Source organism: Temnothorax curvispinosus, unplaced genomic scaffold (assembly GCF_003070985.1).
Source record: "Temnothorax curvispinosus isolate PA1 unplaced genomic scaffold, ASM307098v1 QBEX01014781.1, whole genome shotgun sequence".
Taxonomy (NCBI): domain Eukaryota; kingdom Metazoa; phylum Arthropoda; class Insecta; order Hymenoptera; family Formicidae; genus Temnothorax; species Temnothorax curvispinosus.
In genome coordinates this window covers 867,745-888,902 of record NW_020224561.1, presented here as the reverse complement: position 1 = coordinate 888,902, position 21,158 = coordinate 867,745, and the positions used below count along the sequence as shown (strand labels likewise).

At 37.3% G+C, this 21,158-nt stretch overlaps 1 protein-coding gene across 1 annotated transcript in view; it reads left to right on the top strand.

Annotated features, from left to right (window-relative positions):
* The first annotated feature begins 2,157 nt into the window (after nucleotides 1-2,157).
* Nucleotides 2,158-21,158, top strand: part of LOC112464965 — a 40,248-nt gene continuing 21,247 nt past the window's right edge. The window contains exon 1 of the mRNA XM_025032279.1: nucleotides 2,158-2,287. Coding sequence (XP_024888047.1) covers nucleotides 2,158-2,287 — 130 coding nt within the window. The remainder of the gene's footprint in view (nucleotides 2,288-21,158) is intronic.

Genomic DNA, 21,158 nt, shown 5'->3' with positions numbered 1-21,158 from the left:
GGAGATCGCGAAGGAATGAAATAACTTGAGGTTGTTTTCGTCCGAGAGAGTAACGAAGCTATTTAGGTAGCGCCGGAATAAAATTATCGCGTGTCGTCCGCACGCGCGCGCGCTCGCGCACGAGCGGAACATCGCGGCAGCGCCACCGAATGAGCCGAGATCTTGGAGAAGATGTTTGCACGCGAGGCATTACCGGCGCTATTCCGCACGGAAAAAGAGATACCGGATAAATGGAGGTGGCGAAGTTTTAAGCGTGTGGGAACACGGCGCGGCGAACGCTAAGAAACAACGCGACGGAGGTAGTAGGTAAGCGAAGGAGCCGGAACAAAAGGCCAATGTGCGAGGAAATACCGCACGAGAGTGCCAAAAATACGCGTATCTTCCTTTTTATTTCTTCGAATTATAATTAGCTAGTTCCTTCTGAGGAGAGATAATTCTCGCTGAGAATTGATCGTAAGGTGTCAATTTTCGTTGTTACTTACAATTATTTCTTTCTTATTTTTAATGATAATTAGAATATAATATAATGTGCATTTTATAAAAATCTGTTTACACATATTTACCTCTTCTTATTAGATACTTCATATTATATTTTCATAATTTGATAAAAATACGCCAAATAAATCTGAGCAAATTGAAAGTGATCAAAAGTATCAGACTACTTTGTAAATTTATTTACATTAATTGCCTTTTGAAACAAAATATGTATAACGCGCAGTTTATATTTTATTATTAGTGATATATGTTCCTTCATGATCAAGAATTCGTATCAGGAATCATTTATGAGAAAAGAAAGAAAACCCTAATATTTGTGTACATAATCATTCTAAACGTAATATTTTACATGCGGCATAAAATAGAATCAAATTATTTTCCTTATTGTTTATAACATGTAGTATAGTGCTGATATTTATAAATTTAATTATTTTTAAAAGAGAACAGAACACTGTGTACTGCAAGATTCTGCTTTCTGACGCCCAAAGAAAGTTTGCTAATTACTCATAAAATTCTTCAATCGTGATAAAAGTAGCGGTTAAGGCGACGCTGTGCAGAAGCTTTCCAGATTTGAAATCTTTCTGTTACACTTTTACGGAAACTTTATGCTGGTAGTCGTGCAATCTACGTGGCGCAAAAGAGATTGTGCGAGAATAAGTGAATGAATTAACGACTCAATTACCTAATAATTACAATATATAATATATTTGACACTAAACAATACAAAACTTTAGAGAGACAATTAATTTTTAATTAATTTTTCCATTTAGGAATAATAAAAGATGTTAATTTATGTAGTTTAAAAAAATTTCGAAAGATTTGTCCGATTACACAGATTATTTTATCGTCGAAAACTAAATCTTTTATAAACGCCTGCCAATTAAATTACAGTCGATGCTGCAAGTTAAATGTAAAAGTGTGGTGAAAAAGGAAGAGGGAAGTAAACAAGACGCGAGGAATAAGAGACGCGGGAGGAAAAAATGATGAAGAAAGAGGAGGAGTAGGAGCAGGCAGAGGAGACGAGAGCGGTAGTAGGAGAAAGATGAGGAAGAAGACAGTACGGAAGAAGAGGAGGAAGACGATGGAAAAGAGAGCCAGGCGAGAGGTAAAAGAGAGGCGTGCGTGCAAGAAGTGATGCGAGGTGAGGGAGGTGAGGAGACGGAAGAGGGGGGTGGTGGTCCGAGTTGGGTAAGGTGAGGGCTCCTACGGGTAAGTACCACTCACTTCATTGACTCGTGCGTACGCCCGCACGTCTGTCAGTCCATCCTCACTCACTCGATCCTCCACTTACTCGCCCGCCTCGCGCTCGCCGCAGACACTCGCGGCCGTGAATACTCTCGGTACACATATACACTTCAAATCTCGCCTGGTTCGGCGTCGAACCCGTCGCCGCCGACTTTAGAGAGGTCCCGAGGTCGCAGGCAAGCGGCGCGGCGCGCGGTGCAACCAGCGCGTGACCTCCTGGATCTGGAAGGTCATTACTCGTCTCTTTCTCTCTCTCTCTCTCCCTCTCTCTCGCAGAAACCCCGGTATCGGGTTCTGATTTATCGATTGTTTCGATCCTCCTTCGGGCACCGTAGGGCCTCGCCTCGGCGACGATCAGTGCCCGGAGAACCCCTCGGTACTGGAGAACAGAGCTCGGTCGGCGCCGGGACCAAGAGGATGACCTTGGCGCGCATCGCTAGGATCTCGGTGGTCCTCGTGCTGCCACTGCTGCTGCTGCCGCCGCTGCTGCTGCTGCTCGTCGTGAACGGATCGTGGGCGCAGGCTTATCCTCGCGAGATCAAGCCAGGTAAGCGCTGTGGTGATGGGAACATGTTTTTAACTTATTAAGAACCATTAGCAACTCTTAAGCGTCACGATTTTTCTTGCTTCTGATCGAAACATTCAAAGTCAGATTGTAGATAAAAAAAGATTTGTTAAGGGCTGCGCACAATGAAAGGAATAGAGAACAGGGAACAGGGAATAGGGAACAGTTCAATATTAACATATTAACATATGTGATTTATTAACACAGAATAGACGAGGAATAGCGCTAAGGAACAGTGATAAAATTTTATTCTATTTCTGTATGCCATATGCACAATGAATATGTCAATATTAAACTGTTCTCTGTTCCTTATTCCTTTCATTGTGCGCAGCCCCTAAGATTTAATTTAAAAAATAACATAAACTTGGGACCATATATAGTTTAGTAGATAGAGCAATCAGGTTATCCCATCCGAATTTTTAGGAAAAAAATTTATTGTTTATTATCAACAATTTGTTTGAGAACGGTTACCCTCTGGATTTAATTTTCATATAAATCTGAGACTAAAAATACTTATTAACCAATCGCTGAACGGTAGCACGGAAGAGACAGAAACACAACAAAAAAAGAGTTTCATCGTTCTCCCATATCTTAAATCATTGGGATAACACACGTATATTAGATCATGAACAGAATTATCAAAAACGAATGATCTCTGAAATGATACACATTAAAGAGCAAACCAACGGTATTAATTCTAACAAAGACACCGAATTATTGGACGAAGTTTATTTTGATATTTTAAACGAACTTTCCACCACTAGTTAATTGCAAACAATCATTGTCCTCGTGTCAAGTTCATTTCTCTCTCAGTTCGTGACGTGTCTTCGCATAGATCAGATCTGTTATATCGATATCACAGAATAATTGTCTGTCATGGTTCTCGTTATCGCTGACCACTTATGTAAGTCCTGGTTTCATATATTTTTAGTGAATCAGTGTTAAATTATCTAATTTAAGTATATTTATCCAGTTGCCACTAAGATGGTCCAGAAATATATGGTACTTGTTTCCAAAATTATTGACTTATATGGGTTTCCACGAGACGACGATATTTCCAAAAAAAACGAAAATTTAATGGAGGATGACAGACTGTAGAAGAAAGCGTTCTACTTTTAATTTTTTTACTTTGTAATTGCGGTATGTTTCTATGTTTAATCGATTATGCGTTTTGACCCCTACATATGTTAGTACTTAATTATTCGAATCGCTTATTATTGAAAATTCTGATGAAGTCCAAATACGATAAAATTAGACATAATAATATGAATTTGTTGTAACATCGATTAATGCTCGTATATTGGTCTTACTTTTCATTATAGCCTTTACTTCAAACGAGGGGAAAGTAAGTTTCTTATTGTAAAAAATAACATATTATAGGTATATATAAATATCTATATCTTTAAATATATTATATATTTAAATTATGTATAATATATAAAATTATATATATAATATTATACTTAAATGTATATTAAATTTGAATTTAAAAAGTGAGCTTTCATATCGCGAATTAGGTCAAGTTCTGAACATCGCAATTAATATGAAAGATTCGCAATAATTGCGACATCAGTATTTTATTAAAAAAATATTGTACTTTATGGTACAAATATATTGATCGCGAAAAATTCTACATGTTCTTAATCTTTAAGAGTAAGCAATTTGCAGCGGCAAAATTATTTATTTTGCAATTGAGCAAACGCGTCATTTGTACATATGATATACATTTTAGTACAACAAATTTACACTGCGCTTTTCGTCTTCATCGAACGTTACATCTATGTCTATAGATTTTATAACGTTCCCGTATAGGTATAATTATATTTGAGAAGACCGTGAGTCTCAAGCGATACTTCTTCCCATGTGTCGTGAGAGCAGTCTATCTTAAGGACCATTGTTTCCGATCGAGAAATCTATAATATAGATCGTCTCTTGCGTAACTATAGGGCCAGGGTTAATGCACGACGAGCGAAGCGCAGTTTCTATCAGACACTATTTCTTCCGTCCGGTTAAAAAGCAGTGGTATTTGAGAGAATAATAAAGAAGGAAATTTATTCTTTTATGGTATTAATAAAATTTATGCTACCTATACTTATTAATAATAATAATCTATAGAATAATATATTTTTAATTATACACTGGATTTTAAAGGCTGAAGTACGTTTATTTATTTATTATTATTCGCATAAAGAATATTGAATCTAACATTTCCATTACCGTGCATATACCTTTGAAATGCTTAAAGAGCATTTTGCCCGATTTAATTACGTCCTTCACTTACCTTTAAAGTAAAAACGTTCGAATTTACACGGCGTTCATTTTCGCCACGCGGCTTTGATTAATCATCAGTGAGTGGATGGATTTTCCTGGATTCTCACCGGCGCGCGGCCGCCCGGCCGGATTTCCATCCTTGTTCGGGTTTTTTCCCGTCTTACATCTATTATCTCGCGTCACTTTAGCGGTCTCGGGACTCGTTCCCTTTCTCTTTGGAAGTCGACCTTCCGACGAAAAAAGCGACCAATTGGATACAACCTTCTGTACAGCAACGTTATGACTTTCGCATTGCTTAATTAGATATGAGAAAGACATTTCTCTCTTTTATCGCAAAAAGTGTGTAATTAAATCACTAAAGTAACATGCCGCTGAGAGAGGAACGATATAAAAACATGTAATTATAATGACAATATAAACATGGTTATTATCACAATTTTTAATTTCAGTGCATAAGCGTAAATATTAAGTAATTAAGTTACAAGAGTTTTCCTTGTGTATATAAAATTGATTGAAGATTACAGTAATTTTAAATTATAGAAATATAATCCGAATTGCAAAATTAATAAATGCCAAATTGTAAAATTTTCAGAACAGTTTTGTAATTTGTGAAATACAGAGAAAAGAAAGAAGAGAGAGAGAGAAAGAGAGAAAGAAAGAAATTTTCCTCTTTGTAGAAATCGTATTTGACTATATAAATTATTATATAACGCATCTTGTATAAAAGTTACCACAATAGAGAATCAATTCTTTCTATTAATAACGGCTATTTGAGATTTCTTCCGAATTGCCTTCATTTGCTTTTTACATTCTTGTATCCATTATGTCGCTTGTCACTGTCGCGGTTCAAGATCGACGTTCTCCATATCCAATCGCGCTTCGACCTTTCTCCTCCTTCTCCTTCTTTCTCTTCTGCTCCCAGATCATCTAAGTGATTCTTTTTTTCTCCCACCCACTCATCTTATGCCGAATGGATTTTACACGGACGTCCAAGCTTGGCTGGCTCTATATATCATCCCTTTTAGAAAATTCCGCGCCCTCCGCCGACGTGACCTCGTACCAGGTCCTTGATATCTCCCGCGCGCAAGGAGTCTCTTGGCAAGGTGAAATAGTATTGATACAATGCCATTACTGAGCTGTGCCAAAACGTCTGGCTCATCTTGCGCCATGACGGAGGAGAATCATAAGCGATCCTTATAGCTGCGAACGCTTGCAGTCTGCCATCTCGATGAAAATCGTTCGTCAGACTGCATCACGCATGTGGAACGCGCGTTAGTCTCGCTATATTCCTTTTGCCTTTATATTATAAATCTTATAATTTGTATTTATCGATCTGTATAAAAATATACCGGCGAGTAATTAACGAATTACATGAATCCGTTATATCATTTATTAGAACTCGATGGAGAGTCAGCAAATATTTCTTCAGTCATATTTTTCGCGTGTAAATAAAGTCATATTTAATGTATTTCTCTGCGCGCAATGCATTTCGGTGGTTTTCACTCGCTCGTATTGTTTTCCCCTGCTCGATTTTAATGGAAAAAACAGATCCCGTAATTTCCGGAATATGTATATATACATATATACATATTATGGATACATCGTAATAAAATCCAATGGCGTTAATGCCGTACGATGTGCAAATAATCAAGAAAGAGGTACACTCCGATGAAAAATAAACCAGAAAATATTTCCGTTATGAATAAATGTTTTAATACGTTTATTAGATCGCGTGTATATCGGCGAATGGCGAGCGGCGGAAATCGCGAAACTTTTCCGATACCTATACCGTGTAGTAGCGAATAATCCGAAACAAGCGCGCGCGCGCGATCGTTGATAATAGCAACTAGCAACTATTATTATCCAGCAACAAGAAATATGATACCGTAAGTACCAATAGGCAGCAATGACGGAAGCCACAATCTTAGAACGGGCGATCCATCATCCGGGGAAAACTATGTGAACTACCGAACGTCACGCTCTCGTCTCGATCATCAGTTAGAGAATGATAAATCTCTCGGCGCGACGGAGAGAACCATCGGCGGGAGCATGGTGAACGGAACTCGATCCCGGCACTCGCGCGACGCTCGCGACCTGCCAATAATCGATCATAGCAGCCCTGCTACAGCGTGTTATCATTTGTCACGTGCCGACTCTAAGATAACTCGAATTGGCAATGGCGCGCGTCCCTTATGTCTTCACCCCGCCCTTCCCGGAAAACTGGAAATAAAGACGACGTTGCAGTTGTCGTTGTCATTGTTAAATTACATCCCGCCGGCGGGCGCGTTTCGCGCAACTCCTGCCTCTGCCTCTGCCTCTGCCGTGCCTGGCACTTCGATATGAGAACCGCGTCGGTTTATTGGACGTCGCATATGCGGCCAAACACAGCTGCTCTAATACCGTTCGTATCTCCTCTTCGCTTCCTCTCGCTTTCTCTTTCTCTCTCTCGTAGCGCCAAAGTGGATACATCGCTGTCGCGCTCGATGAAGTTGCTGGTCGGAAATGCGAACGGATGGGTTCACGTCGTTAGTTATTACGTATCGCGTTCGCGCGACCATTGCAGAAAAGAGCCAACTGTGTTACACGTTGGACACTGCAGAACATTAACTTTTGTTTTCCAGGAGAGAAGAACGTTTACGTGATATAATACATTGAAAATGCGCGGGACGTATACAAAAGAATATATGTCGCATTCACTCGTATATAGCTATTTCTATCGAATATTGCGTCTGCGTGAAGCACACCTGATGGAACTTTAAATTCTATTATATAAGGGCTCTGCCTTACGTTATAATCGCTACAAAAATCCACGGAGATATGCCTACGGCAGAAGCGAAAGAAGCGGGGCACGCAAATAATTCTATTTGCCTTAAAACTTTCAATCTCGCCGCGCGAGTATGTATTTACACAGCGCGTGCAAAGTACATCGGCACTGGGAAATAGCATAGCGTATCAAAGGGGCTTCACAATTTCCCTTGTGTTTAATCTGGCGCAACCGTAATTACCACCGATGCGACGGTGGACGCCGCGCCGTGCGCGAGCCGTAGATACATAAATAACGGAAAACATTAAGATAAATAACGTTTCGATCACAGCGGCGACACGCAGCCGTGATTGCGTGATAAATTACTTATAGCCACTGAACGCAACGGTCGCAACGGCGCGGCGGATGAATCCGTAGCAATCCGGAGTTTCAGTAAAATAACAGTGATTCAGTTATCCCGGCTTTTGTTTATTATCCTCTCGGAGTTTACCTTGTTTCTTGAATCGCCGTCGCTTAATTAACAATACATCGGGACACGGCGGATCGCACTTTAGTGATTTAACTAAGCAACAACCTAAAAGATTCCATTCTATTTGCAGGTACCAATATAATTTTATACGATATCTGAAAAAATATTTAAAAAATCAAAAGTTGATATAAAATTGTGGGGTTATTTATATAATAATTGTATAAATACATTTAAATTCATGTGTGTGTGCGATTTCAGAGCGGTTTCAAACGAATACGTATAAATTAAAAAGAAGTGCCTGAAAAAGAAGCTTAATTCGCGAAAATTCACTCGCGTTCCGATGCTAATAACTCGAAAATGATTGATGCCTCCGTGTTTCCGTTACAGAAAAATCAACTCCAATATCGTCAAAGAATCTGTCGTGAAAGATTGATGCGCGCTGAGGCGTGCCGTGTATTTTTCTCTCGATACGCCTTTACGCGCGATTCTCCACGAAAGCCCTCCGCGCAACGTCGTCGATCGCGGCATACGTTCGCCGTAAACTCGGGCAATTTCCTCGTGCCGCGGTCACCCGGTATGCGCTCGATGTCCACCCTAATTACCCGTACCGAGAAAACATAATAATGCCACGGATCAGAGGATCGGCTTGGAAAAACTAGTATAAAGTATCTGTCGTCGTCGTGTCTCCCGGCGAGCGCCCGCCGCGGTGTCGATCGACGAGCTCTCGTCTTTGCAGGGGCGGATTGCATCACTGCATGAGAGATCGTTGCCGGAGAAAATTCGTGAGATCCCTTACCCTTTTCAAAAGAAAAGAACTTAAATACCACGAAACATGTTTAGGATTTGATAATTCTTAGAAACTATGTATTTTTTAATATAAATCGATGTGATTAAGTATCTAGGATTAAAATAATTTCGATGAATTTGGATTTCAATGTGATAAAGCCACAGAAAGATCTTATTTTCGAGTAATTAAATCGTGGCAGCGCAAGAAATTTTTTCGCCAATAGTTGAAAGTATAATAAGCTTATCGATTATCTTGCAATAATTTCGGTCACTGTGCGAGATAGATGTAATGTAATCCAATCCTTCGAGCCATCGGAATTTCCCCGATGGTAAGTTTTACGGCTAAACACTCCGTTCCTGCTTGTGTAGCGAATGAGTTTCTTCTGGTCCACGTCTGACTAAATGTTGGCACACGGCGACTGCCATAGGCATCGATGGTTGAGAGCTCACCTCCGGTACTTGCATCCGGTAATGTTTGGTGGCAGTTTGCCGGGTTACTTCAAGGAGTAATTGCCCGTAATTGCGCGTCTCAAAGTGTAATGCACTTTGAGTTATTACATGTCGTGACTGTTGCTGCCGCTGTTGCTGCCGTTACGAGAGGTGAGGTGATTGAACTATCGCAATAAAGCAACGAGCAATCATAATAACCAACCGTAACGCGTAAATGCGACAAATTGAAATCAAAATGTACAATTACGACGCACATGATAATTTCTCGAATAATTCAAGATCTGCAAAAACCCTTGAAAGTGTAGAGAAACATAAGAAACGCAAACACGGGCGACATAATTAAAAGCGCGATGGCTTTTTGACGGGTTAAACAAATAGGTTCGACTGATCGCTTATTGCACCTTTGCGAAATATAATGAAAATTAATTCAAGTGCGTCATGTTAAATTTAAAAAGCAGCATATAACGTAATAATAATATTAACAGTGGTCGATTAATGCATAAATTAACGTTTATCAATATTTCTCATTATTGTGTAAGCTTCACATTTTTATTTTCGTGTTTTATAGTAAAAGCTAATTTTCTCTACGTAAATGAAGGATTAAAAATTGTATAACCAGTCATAATATAAGCATAATTAATATCGTTATACAACATACACCATTATCGTGGAAATAATGGCGCCTGTGCATTAAGGCCAAAATTAATGAAAATCTGTAACGATATTGTTCGGATTAGCGAAACAGCAGTATTATGCTCGCTTCCCTATATCCTTTCGCATAGTGGATGCGTCGTCGGAATTTCCGTAATACGCATTGACAACAGATGAAATCCGCTTAGGGATCGCTTTGACGGATTTCTTTACTTCCAACAAAAAACATTTTTTTTTAATGAAAGAGATATTCTTTCGTTTTAATGAAAATTTACGTTATTTTCCTACGTGTTTAATCAAGGATTTCGAATTTCAAAGCTTAGTGATACGATGTCGTCGTCTATTGTAATTTGGAATTTTTCGCGTGATGCAAACGCGCGCGGTGTGTTATTGGAATACCCAGTAACGGAATACCCGGTAGAATTCAATGAAAATTCATAGCAATCTTGCATCGATGTTATTAAAATTACTATATTCCATCCCTCTTCTCTGAATCTGCGACTCTTTTCCCGATGAAAAGAGTACATTTTTCCTCGGCAGCACGGCGGCGCAACGGTAGAATGGAAATGTTGGAATCACGTTAGCGGAAATTTTACGGTACACCTTCGAGGAAGAGTGCGTATAACGCCGGGTGAATATTCATAAAGTCTTCGCTTACATTGTTTACTCGGCTCATTGTAATGGAAAGAATTCCGCGGCAGCCTGCCTAACCTTTTGCTCACCGGAATTTTTATTCAATATTCATAATGATTTAATAGAGATGACACTATTTTTCGACGGTGTGGAAATTATGTAATTTATACAGGAAGGGTAGGCGACTAGGCGATGAGATTATTTACGCAATTCCAGCTGCTGCAGCTGCTATTATTGTTTACACTTTACGCAATACTGCAAGTCATTAAGTATTAATTCCCTCTTTCCGCTTCATTATTATTATTATTTTATTTATTGTAATTTTAATAGATAATGAAAGTAGGTATATCTAAAATAATAGTACAAATTATATAAAATCTATACACAATGCAATGGCAGAAATATTTTTAATCTCTATTTATTATTACTTATACTTTGCACACACACACACGCACACATACATATTTTATTTTCATGTTTATTTATTTATTATTATCATAACAATAATTTTTTTCAAAAATTTTTAAATCGAAATTTGACTTTTGAATGCTGTCGAATGTTCGTCAAGCTTAATTGCTGTTATCATATACTGTCTAATAAGAATATTAAGTTTAACTGCTGTTCTTATGTGTGTGTATATATATAACTTTAATTGTAACATAAACTATATTATTTTCAACACCGTATGAAGTAACCATGCGTGATAATGCGATGCACGTAGCGTACATAAGTAAACTCGTTATCTGCTTAGAGCGTCAATGCACGAACAAAGAACAGTTTCACAGTTGTTTCTCTCTGTTAATGACTCTTCATCAAGGAATATAGTTTAATGGGCTAAGCGATCATGATCCCCGGACCATACATGCAAATAATTTGTTTATTATTCTACTGGTACATCATCTCTCTTTCGAAGTATATCGCGCACGTGAGCTAGCGAGACTTCAACATAAAATATGAAACAGTCTCTCCTCGTTAAAAACCGTAAAATGTTAATTTACCGGCATTAGAGTAATTCTATTTCGCGGGAATGATAACAAGATCGGTCTGTGTCGCGAACCGCAACGAAGATAATTCTCGCTTCTTGAAGTAATTTGTAACGGCGGTTCTTTCAGGTACGATTCATCTGGGAAATACAAGAGTTTGTTGCACATCCATACACGCACGCGAATATATATTGTGAATACGTGCAATTCAAAATTTTGAAGAAATCCGAAGAAAGCATGATTCCCGGTACCTAACTGTTAATGCCCATCGCGTAAATTGTACGCGCATCGGAAGATAGACCGCGGCTAACATGCAGATGACTATATGTTCTTCGAAACTTAGGTGTTAATTCGATATTCACAATGCGACGACGGTGCCCGACGAAAGCCTCGACGGAGCCTGGGCATGAAGGATCCACTCGTATTACGTTATCATTATCCTTATGAGCGTTGGCTACCGTCTACGTTCATTAAGAATACGATTACAGCGTACTAAATGAAACTACACAAGCTATCGAAGCTGTGTGTTTATATATTAAACTGTTTCTTCCTTATTTCTTCTCGTTTTTAAAATTTTACAAAATTATTCTCATGATGACGACGACGCCAATTATTTACTCACAATGCAGTACTCGTAGAATTTATTTCGCATTTATATTTGACTTGACAACAAAGTTGACCAGTTCAGAAGTAATGTAATATTTCACGTACAATTATTGTCACATAAATTTTGTCCAATTAAAATTTATTCTAAACAACTCTAGGAATTTGTCTTGGAAAAACACATCCATTCGGTTCGGAATACCCACCAGAAATATAAATCCGTGCGTTACGTGGCGGTACGTCGCGTTTCGTCGATTGTTTATCTCGCCGTGTCGTTTTCGTGGGTTACCGCTCGGACGAAGATTTCTTTCTGGGCTTTATCTCCGGTCGGACGACGGTTACGGCTTCGTGAATAGTCACGGAACGTCCACAGGACGGCCGTCGTATAATTTCAAAGACCTTAAGGCTGACCTGAGTCAACAAGTCATGGCACTCGTGGAACGTGGGAAGCGGTGTGCGCCTGTAGACAGACACCGATGTGCTGAGCTGAAATACTTTGCTTGAATATTTCGAGACCCATCTTGCGCTACTCCTCTACAATACCGTCATTATCCGTTCTCTCTCTGATATATATTATGCGAGATATTCTAGTCAATTTTAAATCGACATTACGCGCTTGACATAAATTAATGGATAAATATCGATGTTCAAAGAAATATTCATATTTAGTAGAAAAATTAGCTCTTCTATTAAAACAAACGAGAAAGATTCCTCAAAGATTCTTGAATCTTTAAAAGAATACTTTATATTTTAAAATTTATAGTAATTTTTGTGATTGGCGAGATTATTATGTATTTCAATTCTGTAATTTTTGGGACTTTTAAGGTTTTAAATTTCCGATTTCTTTTTAACTTTCCAGTTTTGCGAAACTTGTGCGTTTCATTTTTTTTTATTTTTATAGTTGCCATTCTTATTACAAGCCATTGCAATGCTTTTTTGCCATTATTTTGCGAATGTAAACTTTATAAAGTATATTTAATCAGCTTCTTATTTTTTTTTACTTTTGGTTTTTAATTTACTTCAACGAGGATGTAATTTGCTTCTAAAGCTTTTTGCTCGTGACATCTCGTTTAAACTACTATATATATGTATTTGCGGAAATTAGTGCAATCACGTAGATTTTTGTTAGACAGAAATCGGTAACCCCTTTATTATTAGCAATTTTTTCAACTCAATTATATTCTTCAGTTTTTTCTACTCTTATATATTTCATATATAATTCTTTAAGATTTGGTTAATTAAACTCAGTTTTATACGCGATCAAAGGAAATCCGTACATATATATACACATATACACATACCGACATTTAAAAAATGCGATTTTCCGACGTTTTAGAACATTCTGAACACATTGGTATCAAAAACTAAAAAAAAAATTTTTTTTCTTTGGTCTTTTTTTTACCCCTATTTCATATATAATTCTTTAAGATTTGGTTGATTTATAGAGCTAGTTTTATACGCAATTAATCTATATACGAGGTTTACGAAAACAAAGCTTCCTCTATGAGGAAGCAAAATATACATACCGTTAGGAATGAATTGAAATAACTAAATTCTTCTTAAACACGTAAAGTGGTCTACATGGCGCTTGACGTTTGTAATAAATGTTAAGAAGCGACCGTTCGCGATTTTTTGCGGGTAGTAAGTTCGATCGCTTGGTCGGTTAATGAAGAAATAAAGAGGCAATTATGAGACGCTCCTTATGCGCGAAAATAGCGCGGATTCCGCGGAGAGGAGAGTCGCGGTAGTTAAAAGGATCGGCAAGAACTCTATTAAGGTCGATTAGAAAAATGTTTAACTACTTCAGAAACGCTTAACCTGCCGCACGAACTTTCCCACTTCGTGTCGCTTGGCTACGCTGATAATCCTGACATTAACATGTAATTAAGGCGAGCAAAAAAAGGACGAGGCGACCGACCGTACGAGGTGGGGTTAGCGAGGAGAGAAAGAAAGTTTAACCCCATCGGAACGGCTCTCGATCGCCGATCGTTCGTTACGCCGCCCGGCGCAGCTCGGCGCGGCGTTTCGAAACGGAAGGAAGTTTGGCCTCGCGAGTCCCATTTACCGGCGCGGCCTGAAAATTATGGCTGCTTCGCCCGTAACGAGTGATGCCGCAACACGAATGCTTCGTTAATCCATCAATCTAGTTTTTACTATCGATCGTTGTACAACTAGCACTGCTGATGGTCTAGAATTATTTTTGTAAATATCGACACTCGCGACGCGCGGAATATCGCAAGTTAATTCAAAAAACACTTTAACTCTTTTTCTACAAGAGACAATGGCTGCATTAAAATGAAAACATATTACTTTTATTCATGCCAAATCTTTTAATTATTTGAAAGTTCGGAATTTCAAAGTCATCTTCATTATCTCCTTTAGAATTATAATGAGTTATTTTAACATTTGCAATAGTAATTATTTATTCACCAGTGTAGAAAAAAATATATATAGTGGATGTAAGTCAGCCTGACTGGCAGTAATTTATTTATAAACGACGTTTCGACCCTTACTTTGGGTCCTTTTCAAGTTTAGATAATTAACAAAGATAAATCATTGTGCGTCAAATTACGTTAAAATTGAGTCATGCGGGTAAAATTCGTTGGAAGAACATGACACCAGTCAGCCTTCGTCTTTCAAGCGGGATTGTCATGTTCTTCCAACGAATTTTACCCGCATGACTCAATTTTAACGTAATTTGACGCACAATGATTTATCTTTGTTAATTATCTAAACTTGAAAAGGACCCAAAGTAAGGGTCGAAACGTCGTTTATAAATAAATTACTGCCAGTCAGGCTGACTTACATCCACTATATATATTTTTAACATTTGCGGTATGAAGTACCGGCTAATAGGCAATATAAACATTATAAATTATCCTTTTGTTGAGAATCTAGTTATAATTAGGAATGCACCGATTAATACTGTATTTATGGCCTCGTGAGCATAGTCGCATGACTGAAGATAATATTATAATGATGTTTTGATGGGAACATTTCAACCGGAATATCAGCAGCGGAACAGTCAACGTGGTTAGCGTTGCCGCAGTAATCCACGAAGATACGAAGGGCATGAACACTAAGACTGAATGAAACTACCCGGGCATCTCGTCCGCCCGAAATCGCCCATCGCGAATAGCACAATACGAATTTAGCCACCGCTGATATGGTTAGCATTATATTCTGTTGCAAGTTGTATTCAGAACCCGCGTCACGCATCGATATAAAGCGCCTAATTATTCGTCGCATGAATAATTCACGTAGGCGAGGTCGAAGATCGTTCAACGGAAAAGAAGAAAGTCGTAAGGGGAAAGGAACGAAAGCTACTATTAGCTGCTCCGTTACACGGCAATGTGAAAAATTAACGGTCTCGCCGACGAATTTCCGCTCTCCCTCTTGCACGTCTCTATTTTTATCGTACTTCTCTCGAAGTACTATTTTTTTTCTTTCTCTTTCTCCCTCTTATTCTATATATATATATATATATATATATATATATATATATATATATATATCTTTTTTTTTTGTAAATGCCATGCGACAGGCGCACGTGTTTTCGTGAAATGCGAAACCCGTCATGCGCGCGATAGTACGGGGAAAAAAGAACCAACCAACGACGAGAACGGAAATAAAAATATACCATCTAAAGGGCGTATTGACAGTTAGCAACGACGGAAATATTTTGTGAAATGTATTTCGGTATCGAATGAGGCGACTTCCGATACGTTTAATGTATTACATGATCAATGTACGATTGTAGATCATTAATGGACACGCGTGACTAATTACAATTATCGCTTAGTAATTTATCCCATGAATGGGCGCGAGAAAATAATTTGAAAACGTCAGTAAATAATAATAATTGAAATATTTGCTAATAATACATATTTGCCTTTTTTTAAAATATTTTTTTACAAATGTTAACTACAGTTGTGTAATTATATAAAAATGTAATTTACTCTCTAACAATAGCTTATGATTTATTTGTTAGTGGCAAAAATTCTTTTTAAAAATCAAGATAGATCACACAAAACACTTCGATATTTCATCTCGAGCAATAAGGAAAAAATCTCTTTGTCAAACGTTGACTACTGTCCTTAGAGCGAAAGTGTCAGCTACTATAACACACGCTCGAAATGATTGTCGTTTGTAAAATAACGTTAACTCGATGACGAAATAGGAACACACACCGAATGAAACCGCAGGAGATGAAATCCCGCGAGAGCGCGAACGAGCCGGTTTACGGTGACGCGTCGATTATTAATTACGGATTTATAATTATCGCGTCGAACAGAGATACTGCGTTTCGCTCGTCGGTCGGCGTGATTCATTCAGTGATGCAGCGTCACGCACACGAACGACCACGTGCGCTCATCTACGTCCGAGTCTCTCCCTCATCCAGGTGTGCAGGTGAAGCCGATGCCGTAGGGGTCACTCATTTATCATTGCATAAGATTCAGAACCTGTTCCGGTCCATTCATCGCCGCTTGCTCGTATATACCTTCGAAAGTGACTCGTGGGACGGGCTACGAGAGCTATAACTACGTACGTGTACACCGGCAGTGGCGTAGGTGCGGACATACAACATTCGTTCGCCAAATTGCGCGTATCGAAAGCTCGATAATTTCGAGGGAGCTTGGCTTCCGATGCTACGAATACAAAGAAACTGATTAACTGTTTATTCAAGCGATAGTGAAAACGAACGCTAACAAATGGGCAAAGCGCTTGGAATTAGATTTTATTAAAGACAGATTAATTTAATAAAGATTATGCAATTTTACTGATAATAATTGAAAAACGAATCAATCAGTCATATCGATAATAATTCATTATTTATTGTTATAATAATTTATTGTTATAAATAATGACATGTATATAATAGTTATAATATATTATAAATAATATATGGATAATAATTTTCTTATATCATACAAAAGTATAGTAAAATTAATATAAATTATTTACATAGAAAAATGACAAGAATATTTTCTTCATTTCAAATTATATTAACAGTATCCTCATTATAATCGCTAACACTCATATGAACGGAGATTAATCAAACAAAAAAGCTTAGTAAAATACCGTTTAGAACTGCTTGAATCGCGAGCGTTCGTGTTTATCGTGACAATATCAACGCTATAAAATATTTCGTGACACATATACGAACGTACTACATATATTACGACCGTACGGTAGTAAACAGCTGCAATTCCCGTTTGGACGGTTTAGATTATACGTCAAGGCATGCATTAATCACATGAATATGAGCTTTAATATTTCGTGACTGCTGATCAGTCTGTAGTAGTACCTATTTGTTAAATTAGCTTACGAATTAGGGGAGACTGGGGCGAAGTCATTGTTACCGGGGCGGAGTCGTCATTGCAATTATCTCGAAATCTGTATGTTGCGTAAACTCGCCATTAATACTGTAAACGCGGCTTATGGTGCCACGTGATCAACGGAGTTTAGTAAGGTTATATGCCATGTTGTAACTCTTATCGAGGCAAACGTGTTTTCGGAGGTTAAAAGTAAAATTTTGTGCGCGTCGAAAATTTGTAATATCTTAAATATTATTATGTTTCCGAATCTCAAAGTAAGTGATTCTAAAAAGTAATGCACGCTGAACACGAATCTAATAAATTTTTTTTATTTTTATTGATTTCTAATATTTTATGAGCGATCAAACTTGATACTTATGTCCGGGACGAAATCGTCACCAAGCCATATCAGGGAGACTTCCGGCGAAAATCAAAGTCAAAGAAGCAGCAGTGGTCGGATTCCGGCGAGAACTTGGATAATATATATGCTGTGTGTGCTCAGAGATGACAGAATAGAGCTGACGAGAAACGTGCGAGCGTAGAACACATAAGTGTGTGTGCTTTTCTTGCAATTATTTTCCGCTATCGTGTTTTTAATTAATGTTTCCATTTTTCTATTAAAAAATAATTAATAAAATGTATCCTATCATTTTTATCATGATCGGAATTATGAATTTTTATTTAAAATTCAGTCCGAAAATGGAGTGACGACTCCGCCCCGGCAATTTTGACATTTCAATTTTTGCACCTTTGTCGTTTTCACTCTATTCTATACCAATTGAATTAAGCGACGTAGACCAAAAATGTCCATATAAATTTTGTAGCCAAGGGTTCACTCTTTACAACGGTATACCACATTTTACTAAAATTATTTGTTTTGTTGTTAAAAATCGGCACCGAAAAAATAGTGACGATTCGCCCCGGTCTCCTCTACTCATTGTGAGTGACTCAGATCACTTGAGTGTAAATGGAAAGCAACCATTATAAGTTACTACAGAAATAACGCTCCCGTAAACATAGTAAAGATGAAAGACCACGGTGTTACGCGCGAACGCGATAAGTATTTCTAGATTATATGACTGACTGACAGCACGCTGTACTTGGCGCGAGACACTACCGTGTCTCTCGATACTGCTAGGAATAAAAGAAAAATAACAATTCGCGTACTAACTTTCTTTTATTACTACTACTGCTATTTACATTTATTTTTTATTTACATTTATTTTTATTCAAAAGCTAGATACCATATGCTACTTACATTTATTGCTTCCTCACAGAGGAAGCTTTGTTTTCGTAAATTTGTATATAAACCTTTGATTGCGTATAAAGTTGGCTTTAATCAACTAAATTTAAAAGAATTATATATAAAATAGGGGTAGAAGAAACCAAAGAAAAGATTGTTTTTTGAGTTTTTAATGTCAATATGTTCAGAGTATTTTAAAACGTCGAAATATTGCATTAAAAAAAATGTCGGTATGTGTGTATGTATGTATGTATGTATGTATGTCTGTGCCAAATTTACAGAAATTTCTATAACTCCAGAACTGATCAACCAAATCTTAACGACTTATATATGAAATAGGGGTAGAAAAGACTGAAGAATATAATAGAATTAATAAAAATTGTTAATAATAAAGGGGTTACCGATTTCTGTTAAAAAAAGGTTTACCGAAATTTTTTAATTTTATTATATTCTTCAGTCTTTTCTATATCTCTATTTCATATATAATTCTTTAAGACCGGTATTCATAGTCGGGTCTTATATCCAAGATCGTCTTAAGTATACTCTTAAGGCGTCATCAGCCAATCAGAAGGCTGTATTAGCATCTTTTTTTTTATTTCAATTTATTTTTATTCAAAAGCTACCATATGTTATTTACATTTATTTTTTATTTACATTTATTTTTCTTCAAAAGCGCAGATTACTTGTCTTATCTCTAAAGTAGGTGCATGTGCGTAATCGGCGAGGCTGAACAGGATCTACCTTAATAACCCTACCGTTTCGTTCATTGAATTTGAACGTCAGAATTTTATTGTATTTTACAGGTTGCCGTTTTACAGGTTTCACATTTAATTGCGCACTCCAGAGCCTGCGTCTCCGTTCGTTCATAGCTATTGTTTTCCATGCATCAGACACCGTGTATACCGACCGGAGAGACCGATTGTCCAACATGCCAAAAATCATGTTGGATATTTCAATAGGCAGATGTTTAATAATATCCAATTTCTTTTCTATAACATTAAAATATGACAAAATTCTCCTAAAGGCTTCCATTGCTCCTGATCTGTGACCTGTAGCCTTCGACAGCCTAAAAGATAATGGTAGCTCCGCAGTCGACGCTATTATTTATACTCCCTTCCCTATCCGTCACGTGGCTACCCCGAAAATGGCGCGTTCTAATTGGCTGCCCTCCCCCACCCCACTCTCCCACTCCCCCCACTCCACCCCCACCCCTGTACATGTACCGTTCATTGAATTTGAACGTTAGACTGTTACCTGAGTATAAAATACATATCTGACAATCAGATACTATAGCGTAGAATTGAAAATTTATTACATAGATACATCTGTATGTGTAATAACTATATTTCCAAAACTTTAAAACGTTGATAAGTTGTTAATAATAAAAAGCTACATTATTGAAAATTATTTCTATTCATTTAGTCGTTATAATTATTTTGATAATGAGTAATTTAATTTTTGTTTTCTTATAAAATTATTTTTAATAATTTAAATAGCGCAGTTTAAAGTAGCAATTTATAACTCTCTTCTATATACATAACTTCGAATATCTACGTAAGAAATATAAATTTGAATATAACACGAGCCCCGGCGCCAGTGGATGTATGTCCCCTTTAATTTTCCAAACGAACGATATTGTTCCGTATGCGTACGTCTCGGTTTCGCCCCAGGTGTAGAACAAAAGTGCCCAGTACTCGATCCAGTTCTGATGATCTGTCGGTGATCTCTTCCGTTTCGATGCGGTGTCTCATCGCAGATCACGGTGTCTCATCACAAATGCAGGCGGCATCAGTGAATCACGTGATAATGATAATAATCAAAATGATAATAATGACGCGATGTAGATTTCTTGATTCCTTATTAATCTATATATTTCTATGAAACAGTATTTCTGAATTCGTATCTAGATTCGATTATTGGTTCTTATTCGTATTTCATTGCCCTAAGATTAAATTAGTTATTAAGATCAAATGGCTACAAAAGTTTGTTCTGAATAATCGAATAAGATTAAATAAAAATTATAAAAAAAGGACAATTTGATTAATCTTGTGGCTTTTACGATTATACAATGCACTCCGCCAAATAATTAAGAGATCAAGAAAATTTGTCTAAAAAATAAGCAAATTTTAAACAGCTGTAGCTTTGTTTAAAAAATTGGGAATTTAAATCTAAAAAAAAGTTTTGAAGTATGAAATCTTTACTTTTGCAGCTGCTTTTTACTTTTTTCAATTATGGTAATTTTAATTCTGGTAATTTCACACCATTTCCAAAATTACCGTCAGCATTAGCTTTTCCCAAAGCACATCATGTGGAGGTTATTGGATTTGTCATTTGTGCTTCATTGTATATGCGTGTGTGGGTATGCGTGTGTGTGCGCGCGCGTGCGTTAGTAGATGTATGGGTAGGTGTGAAAATCAAATGTTCTTATAACGCATTGTACGCACCGATCCATATGGATTACTATAAAAAATTTGTCACAGTACGTCTGCGGTTTTTTCAAGTTTGAATTACTAGAAAACACAAAAATTTTTTTAATTACCTTGCATAATTTTTTTCAGGTTTAAGTAAAAAAGAGAAATCACAAATTTTAATTTCATATTTGCATATTTGTAACATTGTCCACAACTTAAAAAAAAAATCGGCCATTATACCGTACTATAGGGATTCAGTTTTAAAAATCCA